Source organism: Scyliorhinus canicula, unplaced genomic scaffold (assembly GCF_902713615.1).
Source record: "Scyliorhinus canicula unplaced genomic scaffold, sScyCan1.1, whole genome shotgun sequence".
NCBI lineage: Eukaryota > Metazoa > Chordata > Chondrichthyes > Carcharhiniformes > Scyliorhinidae > Scyliorhinus > Scyliorhinus canicula.
This window is the reverse complement of record NW_024055498.1, coordinates 582882-607753: the sequence shown is the minus strand read 5'-3', so window position 1 is coordinate 607753 and position 24872 is coordinate 582882. Positions and strand designations below refer to the sequence as shown.

At 48.0% G+C, this 24872-nt stretch overlaps 1 protein-coding gene and 2 long non-coding RNA genes across 3 annotated transcripts; 2 read left to right on the top strand and 1 right to left on the bottom strand.

The window, feature by feature from the left end:
- Window positions 1-6903: 6903 nt before the first annotated feature.
- Window positions 6904-7703, top strand: LOC119960366 (zinc finger protein 239-like; the record flags this gene model as incomplete). Its single annotated transcript, XM_038788104.1, has 1 exon — window positions 6904-7703. A coding segment is annotated over exon 1 (624 nt), but the record flags the coding sequence as incomplete, so codon positions are not given.
- An 8414-nt stretch (window positions 7704-16117) lies between these two features.
- Window positions 16118-18826, bottom strand: LOC119960369. The gene is made up of 3 exons (XR_005459397.1): window positions 18752-18826; window positions 17514-17653; window positions 16118-16173 (listed from the first exon to the last, which is right to left on the bottom strand). It is a non-coding gene; the product is annotated as an uncharacterized LOC119960369 (long non-coding RNA).
- On the top strand, window positions 18550-23923 carry LOC119960368. The gene is made up of 3 exons (XR_005459396.1): window positions 18550-18653; window positions 20569-21996; window positions 23023-23923. It is a non-coding gene; the product is annotated as an uncharacterized LOC119960368 (long non-coding RNA).
- Window positions 23924-24872: the final 949 nt, after the last annotated feature.

The window sequence follows — 24872 nt, the reverse complement described above, 5'->3', positions numbered from 1 at the left end:
CAAGAGCTAAATAAAAGACAATATTGCAGAATTGTAAGAATCATAGTACAGTAAAATAGTGGTAATTCAGCAGATCGATTCTGTATTATCTCTTTATAAAACCAATCCAGTTTGTCCAATTTCCCCATTTCCCTAGTTGCGGCTTTGAGTTTTTAATCTAATTCCTTTTTGCGGGTAATTATTGAATCTGTATCCACCATCCGATCGGGCTGTGCATTCGAAATTCTAACAAAATTCTGCTCTTCTTTGGATTATTTCTCCTCATTCCTCCACCCAGAGTCGATCACCTCCCAGTTTGCTGTGTTGAATTTCATCTGCCGTGAGCTCACCATTCCGCTTCTGTCCTACTCAAATCTCTCACTCTCTTCCTCACCGATACTTTCAACTTTTGTGTCATCTGAAAATATTGATATTGTTCCTGTAACCTCTAATCCAAGTCAGAAGGATGGCATGGTGGCACAGTGGTTAGCATGATTGCCTCACAGAGCCAGGGACCCAGCTTCAATTCTGGCCATGGGTGACTCTCCGTGTTTGCACTTTCTCCCCGTGTCTGCGTGGGTTTCCTCCGGGTGCTCGGTTTCCTCCCACAGTCCAAAAATGTGCAGGTTAGGTGGATTGACCATGTTAAATTGCTCCTTCGTGTCCAAAGATATGCAGGTTAGGTGGGGTTACAGGGTGGAGAAGAGGGCTTAGGTAGGGTGCTCCTTCAGAGGATCGGTGCAGACTCAATGGGCTGAATGGCCTCCTTCTGCATTGTAAGGTTTCTATGGATATTGATTTTTATGGATGTCAGTGATATCGAATCAAAAAGGCAGTGACCCTGATACTTAACCATAGCGAGGTCCACTGTATCCCTTACTCCTTTATGAAAAACAACCATTCACCACAGCTCTAATTTCATCCCATGGCTTATTTTGTATCCATGCTTCTGCTGACAATTTAATCCTGTGGGCTTCAAGTTTGCTAGATGCTTAATAAATGGTACTTGATCTAATATTCACATACACAACATAAACTGCAATAAAAACAGAAAATGCTGGAAAGATATAGCAGGTCTGGATTCATCTGTGGAGAGAGAAACAGAGTTAACGTTTTGAATCCGTCTGACTCTTCTTCAGAATGACAATGCTGTCATCCAGTCTCTCTGTTAACCTCATCCAAAAACGTAATCAAGACCTTTTTCAACAAGGGGCAGTACGGTGACACAGTGGTTAGCATTGCTGCCTACGGCGCTGAGGATCTGGGTTCAAATCCCGGCCCTGGGTCTCTGTCTGTGTGGAGTTTGCACATTCTCCCCATTTCTGCGTGGCGTGCCGTGGCTAGCACGGCTGCCTCACAGCGCCGAGGTCCCAGGTTCAATCCCAGCCCCGGGTCACTGTCCGTGTGGAGTTTGCACATTCTCCCCGTGTTTGCGTGTGATTCACCCCCACAACCGAAAGATGTGCAGGATAGGTGGATTGCTCAGGCTCAATTGTCCCTTAATTGGAAAAAAATAATTGGGTACTCTAGATTTAAAAATAATTTTTCAAAATAACTATTTAAATGGAAATAAGGATTGTGTGATCCACTGTTGTCCTTTGGGTCATGGGAGTGGGCCATTCCTGATTCCCTCTCCTCATATATCTGTCTGCACCTCTTTGGATGTGAGCTATACTGAGTGACAAAAGGCACTTTGGTCTTTCTTGGCTCTCTTCACTTTCAATAAGATGTGGGATAAACCTGAGGTGTCCAAGAAACATTTCCCAACCACTGGAAATGTGGGGACTATGGAAATGGATTTAATTATCCATCTGACCTGGAAATTATGTGGTGTATTCACACTAGGGAGAGGCCGTTCACCTACTCCGTCTGTGGGAAGGGATTCACTCCATAATCCGACCTTCTGAAACACCAGAGAGTTCATCTGGAGAAAGTCTTTTCAACTGTATTGAATATGGGAAGCAATTTAATGCACGTTTTGTCACAGCAGCAAGTTGACACTAAGAGACTGGTCCAGCTTTCCATCAGCTGTTATTGGAAGAAGCTGTCACACTCAGCCCCGACCCTCATTCTCTCCGATTGGCTGGAGGACCGGGCGCACCGGCTTGGTCCTCCGACTCCGCCCCTTTTCCTGTCACCCACTCCCAGGCAGGGTGAACTGAGCATGCGCAGGCCATGGCAGCAGTTGGTATGAGCGCTCGAGCGAGCGGGTTTTAAATGGATATTGTCCGAAGAGCGAGTGTGGACCCAGAGTCCAAAATAAAATCGTCAACATTTTCTATCCCAGACATGACTATAAAACCATCAATATTGTTTCTCGCACCAATCTCGACTACCCGGTTTCGTCCCTGGCGTCCGGGTCCGTCTCGCATGCGCAGTGTGGAGCTCACTCAGGGAGCCTCTGTAAAAATGAAGGCAAATGATAATTTAGGGAGCGTCGGTAAATGGGAAAAGTGGGATCTGTGAAAATGGTGATGGTCAGGAAATAGCTGCACATTAAGGAAATAATGATTGAGCATAGAGTATTTGAAAAGGAAGGGATATGCTGATGAGTAATTAGTGTCTGCAAAAACTAATTGGGAATCCAGGTTCGAATCCCCACCACGGTGGACAGTGGAACTTGAATTTAACAAAAACCTGTAATTATAAGTCCAATGCTGAAACATGAAACATGAAACCATTATCGTAAAACCCATCTTTCACTAATGTCCTTTAGGGAAGGCCCTGGTCTGGCCTACATGTGACTCCAGACCCACAGCAATGTGGTTGACTCTTGCCATCTGAAATGGCCGAGGAAGCCATTCAGTTCGAGGGCCTTTAGGAATGGGCGATAAATGCTGGCCTAGCCAGCGATGCCCACATCCCACAAACTAATTTTTAAAAGTCACAGAATACTCCCAACACAAGTTGGCCCATTAGGTCTGTGCCAGCTCTTTGATGGAGTAATCCAATTTGTCCTTTTGTTATTTTATTCATTCACTGCAGGTGGGCTTCACTTTTTGCGAACATTCATTGCTCAACCGTAATTGCTCGAGAAGTTGGTCCGGCTGCCCCGATGGGAACGGCTGCTCGGTGGGGAGCAAGGGAGATGATTTTGAGTCCCTCTGTAGCGAGGCAGTGGTTTCCCTCGTGTTCTACACCAAGTTGCCCCTCATCCCCTGAGGGGAACACCGGGATTTTCTATATGCCAACCTTAGTCACCGAAACCGAGTGCAGCTGGATCTTGACCGGTGGTTGGACATAATAAGCTTTATTGTCACAAGTAGGCTGACATTAACACTGCAATGAAGTTATTGTGAAAAGCCCCTAGTTGCCACACTCCGGCGCCTGTTTGGGTATAGAATTTACAGTGCAGAAGGAGGCCATTCAGCCCATTGAGTCTGCACCGGCTCTTGGAAAGAGCACCCTACCCGAGGTCAACACCTCCACCAATCCCCATAACCCCACCCAACACTAAGGGCAATTTATCATGGCCAATCCACCTAACCTGCACATCTTTGGACTATGGGAGGAAACCGGAGCACCCGGAGGAAACCCATGCACACACGGGGAGGATGTGCAGACTCCACACAGACAGTGACCCAAGCCGGAATCGAACCTGGGACCCTGGAGCTGTGAAGCAATTAAGCTATCCACAATGCTACCATGCTGCCCGTACACAGGGAGAATTCAGAATGTCCAATTCACCTAACAGCACGTCTTTCAGGACTTGTGGGAAGAAACTGGAGCGCCCGGAGGAAACCCACGCAGACAATGGGAGAATGTGCTGATGCTGCACAGGCAATGACCCAAGCAGGGAATCGAACCTGGGACCCTGGTACTGAGAAGCAACAGTGCTAACCACTGTGCTACCGTAGCACTGCTCGTTACATTTTCTCTCGCCGACGTTAAAGAGGTGGGAGACACGAATGTGACTGAGCAGCGTTGGCTGAAATCTTTCTTCGCTGGACTCCTGAGGGAGAAGAGGGACACGCACACCTCTGCTCCCTCCAAACACTAAAAACATAAAGGTAGCACTTTACTGCTGACATGGAGGTGACCATAGTCAACATCAACATTAAAGGCAGCGGGAACATGCTCTGCACGTTCCAGAACTTTTCGGTCCTCTGGAACGGGAAATAGGCGGTGTGCTTCCTGCAAGAAACCCACACTGCTCGGGCGATGATGCCACATGGCTGCTGGAGTGGTGAGTACATGAGTCACCTAACCTCACGTTTAGGCAAAGTGGCTATCTTGTTGGTCCCACATTTTCATTAGGGTCAAGGAGCCAGTGCCAGACCTGACGGTCCGTGAAGGGGTCGAGGTACTTCACCTTGTGAATGTCTACGCTCCCCAAGCTGGACAGCAGCAGACGACTTTCCTCGAGCAAGTGTCCACCCATCTTGGCACCATCGCCACAGGCGGGTGCATCATCCTGGGGGTGGAATTTTAATTGCACCCTCGGGACAAAGGACCGCCTCGGTACCCAGTGCAGCTCTCGTGCGGTGGTGAAGTTAAGGAACCTGCTCGGGTTCTTTGACTTGGCGGATGTCTGGCGGACTATCCATCCTGACTCCAGCATCTGCACTTTTGTGAGGCCTGGGGTTGGAGCATCCAGAATCGACCGCTGTACATTTCAAGGGTGTACCTGCCCCATGTCCCGATGGCCTCTGTGCAGCAGGTGCTTGCAGAGTTTTCTGGGAGGACCTGCCGCAGGTCGGCCCAGAGGGCGCCGGGAGGCTTGCTACCCCTATGGCCTGGGGGAGCTGACCGGCACCCTCGACAGTCTGTCCAGGGGCAAAACCGCAGGGGTGTATGGGCTGACCGTGAAGTTCCTCAGGGTATTCTGGGACGTCCTGTGGAGCGACCATGCAGCGGTCCTGGGGAAAAGTATCGCGACCGGGGAGATGCCCTTCTCATGGCGCAGAGCCACCTACCCTGCTGCCAAAGAGAGGGGGGGAATCTCCGCCATCTTAAAAACTGGCGTCCGGTCTCTCTCCTCAGCACGGATTAGAAGATCTTCGCCAAGGTGATGTGTTAGCGCCTTGACACTGTGCTGGACCACATGATCCACCCCAACCAGTTCTACACGGTTCCGGGCCACACGATCCGTAGCAACATTCATCTGGTCCGGCACCTGGCCCATCATTCCCAGAGGGCTGGTATGTCGAGCATCTTCCTGCCCCTTGATCAGGAGAAGGCGTTCGACAGGGTGGATCACGAATATTTATTCAGGACTCTGCAAGCATTCGGGTTCGGGATGCATTTTGTCGCCGGGATCCGACTTCTGTAAACTGCCGCGGAGTGACTCGTTAAGGTGAACGGGTCCCTGATGGCACCTCTTCACTTTGGGGGAGGAGTGCGACAAGGGTGCCCCTTGTCTGGTCAACACTATTCTATTTGCGTGGAGCCTTTCCTGCACCTCATGCGGAGGAGGTTGTCAGGGCTGCGTCTGCGCGGGCTGGGCATTGGGGTGGTCCGCTCGGATGACGTGCTCCTCATGTTCACTGACCCTGCTGACCTGCGGAGGATGTGAGAGTGCCAGGCTGGGTGTCTGCCGCATCCTCTGCCAGGATAAACTATGCCAAGTGTTCCAGACTCCTGGTTGGTCTGTGGCAAATGGACCCCTCCCAGAGGAGCTCAGGCCTTTGACCTGAAGCAGGACCAGCCTCCTCTACTTGGGAGACCATCTTTGCCCGGCTGAGGAATCCTGGCCGGCTAACTGGCAGGAGCTGGAGGCCAAGGTCACTGCTTGCAGGAAACATTGGACAGGACTGCTCCGAGTGCTGTCTTACAGGGGTCGAGTTCTTGTCATAAACCAGCTGATAGCCTTCATGTTGTGGTACCAGCTGTTCACTTTGACCCCTCCCCCTGACGTTGTCACAAAGTTCCAGAGAATGCTTGTAGAGTTCTTGTGGGACAAGAGACTGCACTGGGTCGCTGCTGACATTCTGAGTCTCCCATGTAGGGAGGGCGGCCAGGTGGCGACCTTCCGCCTTCAGACTCTGCAGTGATACCTTTACGTTGACCCCCTCCATGATAGTGTGTCCTGGCGACGCATTTCTTCTGCCAAGTGGACGGCCTGAATTATGACGTATAGCTCCTATTCATAGATCTGCAGGGTCTTCGTTACCCTCCGCTGGCGCTGCCCATCTTTTACCAGCACCTGCTCTGCTCAGGAATCTGCACCTCCACCAATACCATTTCAAGTGGCTGGCGGAGGAGCAAGCTGTGGCTGCTGGGCTAACCAGGATCTTGGACCTGCTGGGTGGCGGAGGAATGGGCTGGTTGTTACCCCACTTGCGGTTTGGAGGACGCACAGTTGAGTGGTGGTATCCCGTCTGGGCGAATCCCTGCCTGAACAGCATTCCACATTGGCCCCAGGCACCAAAGCCTCCCTGGATGGGCCGAATGGCTGACTGCAGCTCATATTTGTTTTGATCTCCTGGACAGGAAGCTGTGAGCTTGGATTTGTCAGTCACCCTGAATCAGCACCTTCAGGAGAATAGGGAGGGTGAATATTAGATACAGCAGAGTGAGAATGGAGGGAGATTGTGTGGGATGGAGATTTACAGCTTTCGGGGAATAAGAGAGAAAATAATGTTCCATAGGAACAAGAATTGTCTGTACTGAATTTCTATCCTGTACTGACAGTGATGAGTTTTGTAAATTGTTTTTACAGGATATTAGATGAGGAGGAATTACAGACAGAAATCTCAAACGTCACGTCTCGATCTAACAGTTACTCGATTCCCTGGAACCTGAATCTCATCGGCCTTTGAATCTAGAAGGAGAAAGTTTGCCCAGACTGTCAGCTAAAGATTTCAAACATCAGTGTGACTGGAAAGGCACCGAGACCCACACAACACACAATCGAGTGAGAGAGTTCCAGTGAACTGACTGTGGAAACATCAGTGTGACTGGAAAAGCACCGAGACCCACACAACATACACCCGAGTGAGAGTGTTCCAGTGAACTGACTGTGGAAAGATCCTTAACCAGTTACACAGCCTGAAAAGCACCACAATATACTCAGTGAGGGAAGACCATACCTGTGTTGTGTCTGTGGAAGAGACTTTAACTGATTGACCAGCCTGGAGAGACACCAGGGGACCCAAAACATGGAGAAACCATGGAAATGTGAGGACTGCGGGAAGGGATTCAGAGTCCCATCAGAGTTGGAAACTCATCGACGCGGTCACACTGGGGAGAGGCCATTCACCTGCTCTCAATGTGCGAAGGGATTCACTCGGTTATCCAGCCTGCAGAAACATCAGAGAGTTCACACTGGGGAGAGACCATTCACCTGCCCTGTGTGTGGGAACGGATTCAGTCGGTTATCTCACCTGCATTCACACCAGCGAGTTCACACTGGGGAGAGGCCATTCGCCTGCTCTCAGTGTGGGAAGGGATTTGCTTGGTTATCCAGTCTGCAGTTACACCAGCGAGTTCACACTGGGGAGAGGCCATTCACCTGCTCTCAGTGTGGGAAGGGCTTCACGCAGTTATCCAACCTGCAGACACACCAGCGGGTTCACACTGGAGAGAGTCCATACACCTGCGCTCAGTGTGGGAAGGGATTCACTCAGTTAAATAACCTGCAGACACACCAGCGAATTCAGACGGGGGAGAGGCCATTCACCTGCTCCCAATGTGGGAAAGGATTTACTCAATTATCCACCCTGCGGAGACACCAGCGAGTTCACACTGGGGAGAGGCCGTTCACCTGCTCTAAGTGTGGGAAGGGATTCACTAGGTTATCCAACCTGCGGAGACACCAGCGAGTTCACACTGGGAAGAGGCCATTCACCTGCTCTCAATGTGAGATGGGATTGCATGTTTCACCACACCTGCAGTGACACCAACAATTTCCCAATCGATTACAGGGCTTGGATTCTGCTGTTATTGTTCCTGCTCTGCACCCAGGACAGCATTTTGTTCATTCTGACAGGCGGTCAGTGGGGATGGTCGGAAGGTTTCTTTCTGCTGGACTGGCCGATCTCACCACTTTGCCTCCAGTGGGCTGATGCTCTTTGAGCCTTGTTGCTAATACCTGGCTTCAAATTGTACAAGGGTGTTTGGAAGATTGAAGATATTTAGTTTCCATTTCTGTTTGGAACACCACAAAACATGCCACATTGCCATGGAGATGGGCCCTGGTGGTTACATCATTCTTCTGTTTAATTTATCTGGGTGTTCCTCACACAAGCAAACTATCAGGGTATGAGGGGCAAGTTGTCTGAGGTGGATGGGAAACTGATTGGTCCAGGGAATACCTAATATTTAAGGAATTATTTCATATTTATCGGGCGTAGGTTTGCTCAGTTGGCTGGACAAGTGGTTTGTGATGCAGAGCAAAGCCTACACCATGGATCCAACTCCCGTACTGGCTGAGTTTATTCATGAAGGCCCGGCCTTCTCAACCAGGCTCCTCGCCCGAGGTGGCTGACCCTCAGGTTAAATCACCTCCAGCCAGCTCTCTCTCTGTCAAAGGGGAGTGCAGCTTATAGTCCTCAGGGATTTTTGTGACTTTTATTTCACATATAAATAACAAATATCAATTCCTTTGAGGAATAAAAATCCAACAGGAAAAGTGATGCAACCTTGGCTAACAAGAAAAGTTAAAGATCCCATTCGATCAATGGAAGAGGCTCATAACGTGGTCAAAATATTAGCCTTTTCCAGCTCAGCCATGAGAGGCAGCTGCAGGAGAGTCAGACAGTGACTGGGAGATGCCCGTCTGACTGAGGACAGCTGACAGTCGTGTTCAACCCAGCGGGACATCTGTTTACATCTGTCAGGATGTCACCATGTTGGATTTCAGGGGAATGACTTTGGTGATGGTTAGACGGGGAGCTTTCTTCTTCCCATCACACACAGATTTCCATTATCATTTTTTACATAAATTTAGAGTAGCCAATTACTTTCCAATTAAGGGCAATTCAACGTGGACAATCCAGCTAACCGGTACATCTTTGGGTTGTGGGGGGGGGGGGGAGATCCATGCAGACACGGAGAATGAAAACGCCACACAGACAGTGACCTGGGGCCAGAATCGAACCCGGGTCCTCAGCGCCACTGCTAACCACTGAGCCACTGTGCAGCCCTCCATTTCTGTTATCACAGGCAGTGTGGAATTACTGACGTTGGCTGTCTAGTGTTTATTTGTACAATCTTGCCATTTTTTACATAACTGCCTTGGCTGCTTTCAGTGATGCAGTGTTCTCGGTGTTGGGTCCATGTTGCACATTTGCTTTTTGCTTCAATGACAGATGTTATAGGGGCTGGTTTCGCATAGGTCTAAATCGCTGGCTTTTAAAGCAGACCAAGGCAGGCCAGCAGCATTGTTCAATTCCCATACCAGCCTCCCCGAACAGGCGCAGAAATGTGGTGACTAGGGGCTTTTCACAGTAACTTCATTTGAAGCCCACTTGTGACAATAAGCGATTTTCATTTCATTTCATCTACCTCTGCTGAGTGGATCTCAAACCAGTCTGTGTTGTGGGTTCCACCTTTACCATAGAATCCTGTAGGTCTTTACAGTACAGAGGGAGGCCATTTGGCCCATCGAGTCTGCAGCGACCCTGTCAAAGAGCACTCCACCTCAGCCCACTCCCCCACTCTCTCCCCCAACCCTGGCTGGTGCTGCTGTGTCCGAAATGATTGAACTCAGTGACTTCCAAGCTTCATCAATATCAATGTTGATTGATGAAGTTTTTATTGATGTGAGTATGAAATGTTTCACTGTTTTGTTTAATGTTCTTTGATTATTTAATTTCACAATGGACATGTTACTGTGAGGAATGTGTGAGTCGCTAACAATTGTCAGCAAGGATTAATCAGCACTTTCTAATTGGAGATGTTAATTAGTAGAACCTGTCAAACTCTGAATTGTAGATTTTGGATCAAACATCAATTTAGGACGATCCTGTTAAGAGTTCTTGAATGAAGGAGAATATCACAGATGCTGCTTTAAAAATGGGACATTGCAGCCCCGAGAATCAGTGACATCTGAAAATATTAAACTGCAGCCAGTTCTAGGGTTTGTTAATATCAGCAGAATCAAACCAGATATTGTCAGACCATCAATCCTGGATGTGAATAACAGCAGCATAAACAGCAAAATCCAACCCTTGCAGTCACTTGCCAACTTGCTGATGTCTCAGCTCATATCGTTATTGAGTGAATCCCTTCCCACAGTGTCGATGGTCGGTCTCGGCCCTTTGTGAATTTGTTGGTGTGCACTGAAGGTGGATGACTTCCTGAGTGTCTTTCCAATTAAACTGCAGCTGAACGGCTTCTCCATAGTAACTTCACTGGTGTCTGAGCAGACTGGATGATTGAGTAAATCCCTTCCCGCACACTGAGGAGATAAATGGTCTCTCCCTGGGGTGTGAACACAATTGTGTATACTGAGATGACAACGTGAACCTCATTCCACAAGACATGCAGCTGAATGCTCTGTCCTCAGAGTGAATTCATTGGTGTAACATGAGTCTAGCTGACTGAGTGAATCCCTTCCCACACACAGAACAGGTGAACAGCCTCTTCTCAACACAAACCCGCTGGCGTGTATGCAGGTTGGAGTGAATCCCTTCCCATAATTGTAGCAGGTGAATGGCCTCTCTCCAGTGTGAACTCACTGTTGTGCTGGCGGAAGAATATGTGAATTGCTTCCCACAAGTGCAGCAGGCGAACGGTCGCTCCCCAGTGTGAGTGTATTGATGTGCTGTGAGGGAAGAGGAATGCTTTGAACTTTCACAGGAAGTGCAGCTGAATGGTTTGTCTTCTGCATGAATTCATTAGTGTAACAGGAGGCCAGCTGATTGAGTAAATCCTTTCCCACATTCAGAGCAGGTGAATGGTCTCCTGTGTGAATATGTTGGTGAGTTTACAGCAGGCATCGATAATCGAATCCCTTCCCACATTCCCCACATTTCCATGTCTTCATGATCCAGGTGTCCTTGTAAATCTCTAGTTCAGACAATCAGTTGAAGCCTTGTGCACACAGAATACATGGATGTTTCCTCCTCCACGCGAATGGTGCAGGCTGTGTATTTGGTTCAAGCCATCCTTACAAATTACTGCCTCATCTTCAACCTCCCTCTCCTTTCCAAACTCTTTAAAAGTGTCGTCACCTCCCAAATCCTTGACTATCTTTCCCAGAATTCCCATGGTTGAACCCTTCAATCAGGTCTCTGCCCTATCACAGTGAAATACAAGAGACAAACAGAATCTCACCCGGAGAGAAAGACAGGCAATCCGGGAGCTTGGATCCAACACGGATATGTCCATATGACAAGGGTAGCAGCACAGTCATTATCGAGAGACAACAATACCTGCTGGAGACAGACAGAGAACCAAACAACATGAATCACACCAAGCTACCTAGACCCATATACCCCAGACAGGAAGGAGAATTGGAGACGGACTGGAAGAACTCAAAGACTCCAGACACATTAACCAAAAACAGGTGGAATATCTGAGGGGACAACAAGTAGAACCAAGGAAGTTCTACCTGCTCTCTAAAATACCAAACACCCAAACACATGGACAGTACCAGGGAAATACCACCAGGCAGACCCATCAGACTGAGAAAATCCTACAAAGTAGCTGAAACATCAACACACTGCTCCTAGTAGTTGATGGTTCAGTGGTCCAATAAATATAATTAGTGGACTAAAAATGTGTGTAATGTAGAGTGAAAACAGAAAATGCGATTAACTCAACAGGTCTGGCATCGAACCCCTACAAGTGCAGAAGGAGGCCATTTGGCCCATCGGGTTTGCACCTACCCTGCAAAAGAACACCCTACCCAGGCGCACTTCACCTGCCCTCTCCCCGTAACCCCACTTCACTATTGTACACCAACGGGCAATTCAATCCACCAAACCTGCACTTTGCAGTCAGTTCACTGGAACACTGTCACTCAGATGTGTCTGTGCCTCTGTCCTTTTCCAGTCACACTGCTGTTTGAACTGTTCTCCCACAGATAGAACAGACAAACATTTCTCCTTCCACATTCAAAGGCCGTGGATTACCAGCTATTGATGAAGCCATTAACTCAGCCAAATGTTCTTGTAATATTTGGTTCGAGTTTCCAGTCTTTGAATCCTCCCCTTTTAATACCTTGCAAAAGGAATTTACAAAATCCATCACTCTCAGTACAGAATAGAAATTCTGAAGAGATAATTCTAGTTTCTCTGGAACATTTTTTCCTCTCTTGTTCCCCCAAAGCTGTAAATCCCCATCCCACACACTCTCCCTCCTCCCTGGGCTGAAATCCAAACCCATCTCACCATCTGCACCATTTCTTTCCTCCACTCCCAGTTTTCTCCCTCCCTCTCCTCTGCCTGGGTTCAGTTCTCCAGCTCCTGTCTGCAGACTGACAATAAAACCAATGGGTTTTATTGGGGGTTTGGTGCCTCTAGCGGGTGTTTGTGAATCCTCCCGCCCACCTGCCAGGGTTTCCTTCCTTGGCAGAGTTCAGAGTCCTCATTGATTTGAGTGCAAAGTGTGAGCTCTTATTTATTATTCCACCTCCCCCATCCTCTAATGTGAACCACCCTCCAGTGGTTGAAGCAGGATGGCAGATTTGAAGGACAGAGAGACAGTACCTGAAGAGAGAGAAATGTTGACAATATCCATGGACACAGGAAAGTTGGCCGATCAGTAGCTCAGTGGGAATAGGGTCGATGGAGCAGGAGCTGGGTCTCATGGACAAGATGAGCTCTGAGAGGGCATGACGGGAGATGGGAGAGAAACTAGAGAAAGATGTGGGTTCAGGGCTCGGGAAAGGATGACATTTAGAGACAGTTTGGTCCGGTCGGCTCGTGGAAGGGAGGGAAGCAGCAGAGGCAGCTGATCAGATTTACTCAATCTCAGTCACAAAGAAGCTCCACAAGCTCCTCACACTTCTTGTTGGAGGTGAGGATGGAAGAGACAGGGGAGAGTGAGAGAACTTCAAAAGGAAATAACTTGTGTCAGAGAGATTAAAAAGTTTCAACACACTGCGCATTTAACACAAATCTAATTTATTTAACTTTTAGCCAGAATATTAGCCTCTGTAAATGGGCTGGAGTTTGTTATCAGCAGAAAGAGACCCAAATGATCATGGTTCAGTCCTGAATGTGAGGAACAGAAAAACCCAATCACTGTCGTTACTTGTGGCTTCGTTGGTGTCTCAGCAGGTGGGATGAAGTGGTGAATCCCTTCCCACACTCACAGGTGAATGGCCTTTCCCGAGTGTGAATTCGCTGGTGCTTCAGCAGGTTGGATGACTCAGTGAATCTCTTCCCACACTCGGAGCAGGTGAATGGTCTCTCTCCGGTGTGAATTCGCTGATGTACAGTGAGGTGAGATGAGTGCCTGAACCCAGTCCCGCAGTGAGAGCACTTGAACAGTCTCTCGTCAGTGTGAACACGCTGATGGCTCATCAGATCCCCAGAACGTTTAAAGCACTTCCTGCAGTCTGGACATTGAAATGGCCTCGCATCAGTGTGAACCCGCTGGTGACTCAGCAGGTTGGCTGAAATAGTAAATCCCTTCCCACACACTGAGCAGGTGAATGGTTTCTCCCCAGTGTGAACTCGCAGGTGTGTGGACAGAGCGGATGACTCAGTGAATCCCTTCCCACACTTGGAGCAGGTGAATGGTCTCTCCCGAGTGTGAATTCGCTGATGTGTCAGCAAGTTGGTTGACTGAGTGAATCCCTTCCCACACTTGGAGCAGGTGAATGGCCTCTCCCCAGTGTGAATTCGCTGATGTACAATGAGGTCAGATGATTGTCTGAACCCAGTCCCACAGTGAGAGCACTTGAACGGCTTCTCATTAGTGTGAACACGTTGATGACTCCTCAGTTCCCCAGAACGTTTATAGCATTTCCCGCAGTCTGGACACTGAAATGGTCTCTCCCCAGTGTGAACTCGCTGGTGACTCAGCAGGTTGGCTGAAATAGCAAATCCCATCCCACACTTTGAGCAGGTGAATGGTCTCTCATCAGTGTGAACTCGCTGATGATTCCGCAAGTTGGATGACTGAGTGAATCCCTTCCCACACTTGGAGCAAGTGAATGGTCTCTCCCCAGTGTGACTGCGTCGATGAATTTCCAGCTTGGATGGGGAAGTGAATCCTTTCCCACAGTCCACACATTTCCACGGTTTCTCCTCAGTGTGACTGCATTTGTGTCTCGTGAGGCCTGATGATCGACTGAATCCTCGTCCACACACACAACACGTGTACGGTTTCTCCCCACTGAGAACAATGCTTTTTCCTTCCATGATCGATGATATTCAGGATATGATGAATTGAGGACTCTGTCAGATCCTGATGTGATGTTTGGTTTGCGTTTCCGGACTTTGAAGCCTCCCCTTCGAACACCCTGTGAAATTGATTGAAAACAGAAAATAGGGAATGAGAGAAAACCCACAAAAACACAAAGGCAGGTTGTGAAATTGAGCTGAATGAATTGGGTCATTTGTGGGGCCGGCACTGGGAAAAAGTGACCATGAAAACTGCTGGATTGTCATAAAAATCCAACTGGCCTCTTTGGGAGGAGAGAGAAAGAGGTGAAGAGGGATTTTGTACATCTACAAGACATAATAAGAGAATAGTTGGCAAAGTGAATTCGATCTCGAGCTTCATAAACAGTAATACTGATACCGAAACAATGCTTCTGGTGGCACAGTGATTAGCACTGCTGTCTCACAGAGCCAGGGACCCAGGTTCAATTTCGGCGTTGGTGACTGTCTGTGTGGAGTTTGCAGTTTCTCCCCGTGTCTGCGTGGGTTTCCACCCGGTGCTCAGGTTTCTTCCAACAGTCCAAAGAAGGGCAAGTTAGGTGGATTGGCCTTGATAAATTGTCCGTTAGTGTCCAGGGATGTGCGGGTTCGGTGGGGCTATGAGGTTACAGGGACAGGGTAGAGGTGTGGGCCTAGACAGGGTGCCCTTTCAGAGAATCAGTGCAGACTTGATGGGCCGAATAGCCCTCCTCCTGCACTGTAGAAATTTTATGGTTCTAATTCTATTCTATGAATCTTTATAAAGCTCTGGTCATCACTCTTCAGGAAGGATGTGAAGATTCTTGGAGAAGGTGCAGAGGAGATTTACCAGAATGGTTCCAGCAAAGGAGGTTGAGGGGAGATTTGATTCAGGTCCACAAGGTTATGCCAAGTTTTGATCAGGTGGGCAAAGAAACTGTTTCCATTCACTGATCGTACAAGCACTAGGGACACCGATTTAAAGTTTTGGGTAAAACCTGGATTGAACTACACAAGATCCTGATGTGGAGAGGATGTTTCTTCTTGAGGGAGAATCGAGAACGAGGGTGTCACTGTTGCAAAATAAGAAGTCACCCATTTCAGATGGAGATGAGGATTTTTTATTCTCTTGAGGGTTATCAGACTTTGGAACTCACGTCCTTAAAAGGCAGAGGAAGCAGAGTCCTTGAATATTTTTAAGGCAGAGCTGGATAGATTCTTGACGAGCAAGGGGGTGAAAGGTTATCGGGGGGAGGCAGGAATGTGGAGTTGAGGTTAGAATGAGATCAGCCGCAATCTAATTGAATGCTGAGCAGGCTCGAAGGGCCGAGTGGCCTGTTCCTAGTTTGTATGTAAAAGGTACAGGTGATATGAGGTATGTTTTTACACAGCGAGCGGCAATGACCTGAAACTTGCTGCCTATGAGGGAGTTTGAAAATAGACACAATGAATGATTTGATTTCAAAAGGAAATTGGATAGACATCTGAGGGAAATAAACCTGCGAGGATACAGGGATGGAGCAGGAGAATGGGACCGACTGGATTGCCCCAGAGAGCTAGCATGGATTCAATGGGCCGAATGCCATTCTCTGTGTCATCATGTCTCTGACTCTTTTGTGTAATCTAGTTTTGTAATTTAACCACGGAGGGTTCAGATATCACTCAGGTAAATCTGTGCTACACTCCCTCCAAGGCCATTATATCCTTCCTCAGGTCTGTTGCCCAGAACTGAACACAGTTCTCCAGGTTTGGTCTAACCAGGGTTTGTGAATCTCGGGGCTTTTCCAGTCACACTGAGACCTGAAATCTTCCCTCACAAACAGAACAGACAAACATTTTACCTTCCACACCCAGATGCTGCAGATATTCAGGTTCTGATGAATCGAGTGACTCTGTCAGATCGCGATGTGACATTTGGTTTGCGTTTCCCGTCTGTTAAACCTCCTCTTCCAGTATCCTGTAAATTTACAGAAACCTTACTGTCAGTTTAGGATAGAAATTCACAACATTCTCTCCTCGCCAACTTTGATTAAATGTATTCCTGGAGGTTTGATCACATAACCTGCCCCCATCCTCCAGCCATTAATCGGTCAACACATCCATCCTTGTGACACACTGCCTTCCTCAGCCAATTGGGAAAAGGACTCATTACCTTACAGGACAGTTACTGTCCTAACGATTTTCCAGACACCCAGGTATGAATCTCACCAACACAGGGAGCGGAGTTGGTGTGAACCCGAGCAGGAGGAGCTTCGGAACAGTAAATATAAATAACTTACCTCGGGGATTCACGGCCCAGTCGGCAGGTGTTCAGTTTTAGTCGCCTTGCTATAGGAAAGATGTTATTAGACTGGAGAAAGCGCAGAAGAGATTTACAAGGATGTTGCCAGGACTCAAGGGACTGAGAGATTCGACAGGCCAGGACCTTTATCTTTGGATCGTAGGGGACTGAGGGGTGATTTTATTGAGGTGCATAAGATCATGAGAGGCATGGACAGGGTGAATGCACTCAGTCTTTTCCCCAGTGTTGGGAAATCGAGAACCAGAGGGCACAGGTTTATGTTAAGAGGGGAAAGAATTAATGGGAACCTAAGAATCAACGGTTTTACACAGAGGATAGTACGGAATGAGCTGCCAGAGGAAGGAGTTGAGGAGGGACATTTCCAACACTAAAAGGCATTTGGACAGATGCATGGATAGGAAAGGTTCAGAGGGATATGGGCCAAATACAGGCCGATGGGATTGGCTTAGATGGGCCTTTTGGTTGGCATGGACCAGTTTGGGCCGAAGGGCCTGTCTCCATTCTGTAGATTCTATGAACCCCAAGTCTCTTTGGACACCGACTGTACTGAACCTCTTTCCATTCAGAAAGTACTCAGTTCGATCCTGTTTTGGTTCAAAACAGATAACCTCACACTTGTTTATAATGCCACAATCTTGCCCATTCACCTTGTCTGTCAGTCAATATCTTCTTGCAATTTAATGCAATCATCTATGCTGCCACCGAACTTTGTATCATCAGCAACTCAGAGGGGCTGGTTTAGCATACTGGGCTAAATCGCTGGCTTTTAAAGCAGACCAAGGCAGGCCAGCAGCATGGTTCAATTCCCGTATCAGCCTCCCTAAACAGGCACCGGAATGTGGCGACTAGGGACTTTTCACAGTAACTTCATTTGAAGCCTACTTGTGACAATAAGCGATTTTAATTTCATTTTCGTTTCATTTTTTTCACAGTGCAGAAGAGGCCCTTTAGTCCATCGGGTTAGCACTGACACATGATAAACCTGACCCACCTACCTAATCCCATTTGCCAGCACTTGTCTCACAGCCTTCGATGTTATGACGTGCCAGTCTTCATCCAGGTACCTTTTTAGAGGATGTGAGGCAAACCGTCTCCATCACCCTCCGAAGGCAGTGCATTCCAGGCCGTCACCACCCTTTGGGTAAAAACATTTGTCTTCAGTACATTTGTCAATAAATCTAATCCCCACTCTCTGCTGTCTGCTGGTTAGCCAATCCTCTATCCAAGCTAATATATTATCTCTCAACCCCGTGGGATTTTACGTTGATTATTACCTTTTGTGTGACACCTTATCAAATGTATTCCGGGAGTCCAAATACATCTACAGGACCCCATTATCCACTTGGCTTGTTACATCTTCCAAGAACTGCACAAAATGAGTCAAACATGATTTACCCTTCACAAAACCACACTGACTCTGATGGATTGGAGTTCGACTTTCCAAATGTCCAGTTACTTCCTCAATAATAGATTCCAATAGTTTCCCAACAACACGCATTAAACTAACTAGTTTCCTACTTTCTGACCTAATCCAGTTGGAGTTCGACTTTCCAAATGTCCAGTTACTTCCTCAATAATGGATTCCAATAGTTTCCCAACAACACGCATTAAACTAACTAGTTTCCTACTTTCTGACCTAATCCAGTGACATTGGAGATTTTCTCAGTGACCCTCAGTCACCATCATTGGGATTAACTTTAAATTCCAGATGTTATTAAATTAATGGATTGGAGCCGATGTCCCCAGAACATTTTCCTGTCTCTCTGGGTGACTAATGCAGTGACATTGTCACTGGGTCAGTGTCTCTCTCCTGGTCTCCATGAGGTTGTTTGTGGAGAGAAACCGGAAGTGACGGAAAGTGAGAGTGGAGAATGTTCATTGTTTCACGTTCGGCTCTGGGGCCGCGCCCGGGATTTGTAAACCCCGCCCCCGACACCTGACAATGCGCGAAGTGATTGACGGCAGCACCGACCAATAGGCAAAGAGTAGACGGGTCCGGAGGACCGATCGGTCGTGACTGGTCCTCCAGCCAATCAACGTGAACGAGGGGGCGGGACTGAACTGAGTGAAGCATGCGCAGTGTGATTAATGGTGATGCAGAAAAACGTTCGTTCTCGGATCCACAATCCGTGAAGGTGGGAATGGCGGGACGGAGGGAGAGCTCGATTACGCGGGTCGTTAGGCACGCTTCGGGAACTTGTTATTTGCACCGAAAATCCGGAAAATAACCTACCGGTGCCTGGGGAACTGAGCGGAGGCCGCAGCTTTATTGCAGATCAGACTATGCGGCCGCCATCGTTATTTGGTACTGGCAGTGGTGCGCATGCGCACCCACCATCTTTATTGGGGCACGAACAGCAGAGCGCATGCTCAGTAGCCATCATTGTTGGGGGCAACATTTTTTAAACGTTTCTTCATGACAGAATGTCCAGCAGACTGCTTCACTCTGAGTTACAAATTCCTATTTATGGGGAAAAATATATGTCCAGAACAGTGTCAATAATTCGAATTTATATTATGACTTGAACAGAATATAACTTTTCAGAGAAAAGTTCAGAGAAACATTACAAAATAACAATTGACACAGACTCACATGAGGAGATATTAGATTTTAAGGCGAATCTTAACTGAGGAAAGTGAGTTTGAGAGTCGGAGTTTTAAGGAGGAAATTCCAGAAATTGAGGCCTTGGCAACGCAGTAATGGTGGACAGATTCAAATCAGGAATTCTCAAATGGCTGGAATTAAATGAGTGCAGAGATCTCAAAGGGGTGTGTGTGGAGGAGATTACAGAGATCAGGGATGATCATTACCATGGAGGAAAAGAATAATGAGAAATTTAAACTTTTTGTGCCTTTTAAAAGGAAGCATTTCAGTGGATCAGTGGGCACAGATGCTGGCGTGAGTAAGCACATGGGTAGCAGAGTTTGGGATGGGATGGAGGGGGTTGTTTAATGTTGGAGTCCGGCTGCAAGTGCGTTGGAATAATTTGTTTGAGAGGTAACAGAAAAATGGATGATGGTTCCTGCAGCAGATGAACAGAGACTAAGGTGGAGTTGAGCTATGTTCCTGAGGTGGAAATCAGCAATCTTGAGGTATTTTTGGCATTGTAAACAGTTACAGTAATGTGCAAATATCAATACAAAGCAGAAACATAGTGCAAAAGACCACTCCTCTCATAAACAGTACCCGCCTATTTATCCCCCCTATTCTACTCTAATCTCTCCTCTCCCCCCACCCCCCCCCCCCCTCCCCCCCCCCCCCCCCCCCACCCTGCTGACATTTAATTCCCTGTGAAGAAGTCGATGAATGGTTCCCACCTTCGGGCGAACCCTAATACAGATCCTCTTAAGGCGAACTTATTTTTTCCAGCCCTAAAAAGCTCGACATGTCTGAGAGCCTTGCTTCGGTCTTTGGGGGCTTTGAGTCCCTCCATGCCAGCAGTGTACATCGCCAGGCTACCAGGGAAGCAAAGGCCAAGACGTCGGCCTCCCTCTCCTCCTGGACCCCTGGGTCTTCCGAGACCCCAAGAATTGCCACCACTGGACTCATCACCACCCTGGTTTTCAGTATCTGGGACACGACGTCCGCAAATCCCTCCCAGTATCTCCTAAGTTTTGGGCATGCCCAGAAGATGTGGACGTGATTTGCTGGCCCTCCCGCACTCCTCGCGCATTTGTCCTCCACTCCAAAAAATTTACTCATCTGGGCCACAGTCATTTGGGCCCGGTGGACGGGAATGGGTTCAGTCTTGTCAATATTTAAATAGAGGAAAGTTCTGCTCCTCCAGCATTGGATGTCTGACAAGATCGGACAGTGTGTGTCTTGGAAGGGAACTTGCAGGTGGTGATGTTCACATACATCTGCTGTCCTGGTCCATCCAGGTGGTGGAGGTCAAGTATTTAGGCGATTCTGTCAAATTGTGATTCAGTTGTCAGTCGAGAAAATGCCTCTCCAATGCCACCTATCATCCCCCCCCCCCCCCCCCCCCCCTCTGTTCTCGCTCTCTCTCCCTTTCCCTCATTCTTTTTGACTTTCTCGGTTTCTTGCAGTGAATTCTCTCGCCCAGAGGGTTGTGGATGATCCATCAATGAATATATTGAAGGCTGAAATTATGAGATTTTTGGTCTCTCAGGAAGTCAACGGACAGAGAAAGCTAACAGGAAAGTGGAAATGAAGACTGAGATCAGCCACAATCGTGTTCAATGGCAGAGCAGGGTCGACGGGCCGAATGGTCTACGTCTCTTATTTCTTGTGTTCTTGCAAAGGCCCAAATCTTGTGTGGGCTCAGGCTGGGTGGCAGGTTCCCTTCCCTGAAGGACATGAATAAACTAGTTCACTTTCCACAAAAGATTCAACAGTTTTCCTGGTCACTTTTTCCCGTTGCTGGCCCCACAAGTTACCAGATTCATTCAGCTCAATTTCACAACTTGCCTTTGTGTTTTTGTGGGTTCTCTCTCATTCCCTTTTTTCTGTTTTAAATCAATTTCAGAGTTAGAAGGGGAGGATTTGCAGTCAGGAAACTCAGATCAAACATTACATCAGCATCAGTCAACGTCACCGAATTCATCGTAACCTGACTATCGGTGAATTTTGACCATGGAAGGAAAAAGCAGCGTTCACAGTGAGAGAAACCATGGGAATGTGAGGAGGAATTCAGATCCACATCTCAACTGGAAATTTATCATCCCAGACACTCTGGTCGTGGGAAGAAATTATTTCGATCATTCAGCCGGCTGCAACACCAGTGAGTGCACACCGGGGAGAAACCATTCAACTGCTCCGTGTGGGAAAGGATTCGCTCGGTCATCTGACTTGAAGACGCACATGCGTGTTCACAGGGATGAGAGACCTTTGAAATGTCCAGACTGTGGGAAGTGCTTTAAATGTTCCCGGGCATTAATACTCCATCAATGTGTTCACACCAACGAGTGACCGTTCAGTTTCTCTCACCAGCACACTCACACTGGGGAGAGGCCGTTCATCTGCTCCGTGTGTGGCAGTGGGTTCAGTAGGTCATCAAACCTGCGGACACACCAATGGGTTCACTCTGGGGAGAGACCTTACACTTGCTCTGAGTGTGGGAAGGGATTCACTCAGTTATCCACTCTGCTGAATCACCAGAGTATTCACAATGAGAAGAGACCATTTAAATGTACAGACTGCAGTAAGTGCTATAAAAGTTCCCGTGAACTGCTCCACCATCAGCGTGTTCACACTGATGAGAGACATTTTCAATGCCCAGACTTTGAGAAGTGCTTTAAAAGTTCCGGGGAACTGATGCATCATCAACATATTCACACTGATGAGAAACCGTTCAGGTGCTCCGACTGCGGAACTGGGTTCAAGACATCATCTGACCTCACTGTACACCAGCGTACTCTCACTGGGGAGAGGCCGTACACCTGCCCCAAGTGTGGGAAGACATTCACTCAGTCATCCAGCCTGCTGACACACCAGCGAATTCACAAGTAATTACAGTGAGTGGACAATCTGATCAGCTGCCTCTGCTGCTTCCCACCCTTCCACTAGCTCCACCGGGCCAAACTGTCACTAAAAATCCCCCTCGTCTGATTGTGAACTCATATCTATCTCAGGTTTCTCTCCGATCTCCTCTCATGTCCTGTTCAATCTCATCTTGTTTATGAGACCTGACTTCTGCTCCCTTGACCCGATTCTCACTAAACCGCTGACCATCCAACTTCCCCACATTAACTGATATTGTTCACAGGTCTCGCTTTCTTCTAGTTTTGCCACTACACTATCCTCACCTTTCCTGAGAAAATAACCCTTGATGCCCAACCTCCTTGCAAACGGCCATCCCATCTCCAACCTCCCGTTCCTCTCCAACAAGGATCTATCCTTGGCCCCTCCAATTTCTCATCGACATGATGGCACGAGAATCCATAGAATCCCTACACTTTCCGTTGGGAATTTGGTCAACGCGCAGGCGCTTTGCCGGCCCGTTTGACTTGAACCGACTGAGCATGCGTGGCTCTGACATGTACTCGGCATATTTAGAACATAGAACATAGAACAGTACAGCACAGAACAGGCCCTTCGGCCCTCGATGTTGTGCCGAGCAATGATCACCCCGCTTAAACCCACGTAACCCGTATCCCAACAATCCCCCCATTAACCTTACACTACGGGCAATTTTAGCATGGCCAATCCACCTAACCCGCACATCTTTGGACTGTGGGAGGAAACCGGAGCACCCAGAGGAAACCCACGCACACACGGGGAGGACGTGCAGACTCCACACAGACAGTGACCCAGCCGGGAATCGAACCTGGGACCCTGGAGCTGTGAAGCATTGATGCTAACCACCATGCTACCGTGAGGCCCCCAAAGGGTCAGTGTCCCTTTGCTGTTGCAATTTAAAGGGTCAGATGTTGTGAGCCTCATTTGAACGCAGATAAGGGAGAATAGGTTTTGTGGCTTCAAAAATAATGTAAAGTTAGAAAACTATCCACCCTCAATTTCTGCATTTATTTTCTTTGCAGGAATTACTGATATAAATGATTAAACAAGGAGTGGATTCACAGACAGGAAGCTCTGACTCCCAGACACCACATCAATCTAACCGAGTCACTTAATTAATCAGGACTCAGTAAGATTGGCCATATGGAAGGGGAGAGCAGCATTCCCAGCGCAGACAATCTGTACACGTCTTCAGCGTGTGGACCTGGATTTAACCATTCGACCAATATGGGACGGCACACGTGTGACCGGAAAAGGGAAGGTCTGTCTGGACAATGTGGGGGCGTTGGGAAGGGATTCGGTTGTCATCCCTCTGATCAGGATATTTATCGATACAGTCATACCGGGACAAGGCCATTCACCTACCCACAGTGTGCCAAGGGATTCACTCGATTTTCAAATATGTTGCGACACCAGCAGGTTCACACCGGGGAGAAACCCTTCAATTGTTCCCAGTGCGGAAAGGGATTCACTCAGTCATCCCACTTGCTGACACATCAACGAGTCCACACTGGAGAGAGACCATTCACCTGCTCAGTGTGTGAAAAGAGATTCACGGAGTCATCGGCCCTGCTGAGATACCAGCGGGTTCACACTGGGGAGAGGCCATTCCCCTGCTCTGTGTGTGGGAGGGGATTCACTCAATCATCCAACCTTGTGAGACACCAGCGAGTTCACAAGTGACTGCAATGTTCCAATTCTACAGTTATTCCTGCTGTTAATCAGATTTAGGAGTAAAACGTGTTCATTATGAAACAGGGGAGTGTCTATGCTGTTGCTGATAGCCACAGTAACCGGGTTGCAGTTGGAAGACTTTGCATTTATAATAATAATAATCTTTATTGTCACACGTAGGCTTACATTAACACTGCAATGAAGGGCAGCACGGTAGCATTGTGAATAGCACAAATGCTTCACAGCTCCAGGGTCCCAGGTTCGATTCCGGCTTGGGTCACTGTCTGTGCGGAGTCTGCACATCCTCCCCGTGTGTGCGTGGGTTTCCTCCGGGTGCTCCGGTTTCCTCCCACAGTTCAAAGATGTGCAGGTTAGGTGGATTGGTCATGATAAATTGCCCATAGTGCCCAAAATTGCCCTTAGTGTTGGGAGGGGGGGGGGGGGTTACTGGGTTATGGGGATAGGTTGGAGGTTGTTGACCTTGGGTAAGGTGCTCTTTCCAAGATCCGGTGCAAACTCGATGGGCCGAATGGCCTCCTTCTGCACTGTAAATTCTATGATGAGTTACTATGAAAATCCCCTCGTCGCCACATTCCAGCGCCTGTTCGGGTACACGGAGGGAGAATTCAGAATGTCTAAATTACCTAACAGCATGTCTTTCTGGATTTGTGGGAGGAAACCAGAGCACCCGGAGGCAAACAACGCAGACACAGGGAGAACTCTGCACTGCCTGTGCCCTAAGTAGGGAATCGAACCTGGTACTCTGGCGCTGTGAATCAACAGTGCTAACCACTGTGCTACCATGCCGCACATGGTATTATAGTGCCTTTGTAGTATATAGTACCTTTCACAACTTCGGATGTCTCTGTGTACAGTAAGCCTCCAAAAACAGCAATGCGATAATGACCAGTGATTCTTTTAGTGAGATTGGTTGAGAGTAAACTATTAGTCAGAGAGCAGTGAGAACTCCCCTGCTGTCCTTCTACCAATGCTCGGAGATTTTGTTTAATAATATTACTGCAGAATAGATAAGGGGAACCAATGGATGTGGTGCATTTGGATCTTCAGAAGACTTTTGATAAACTCCCACAGAGGAGGTTAGTAAACATTAGATTGGGGGCGTATAATGGCACGGATTGAGGATTTACAGAAAACAGAGAGTAGGAATAATCAGGTCATTTTCAGGTTGGCAGACTGA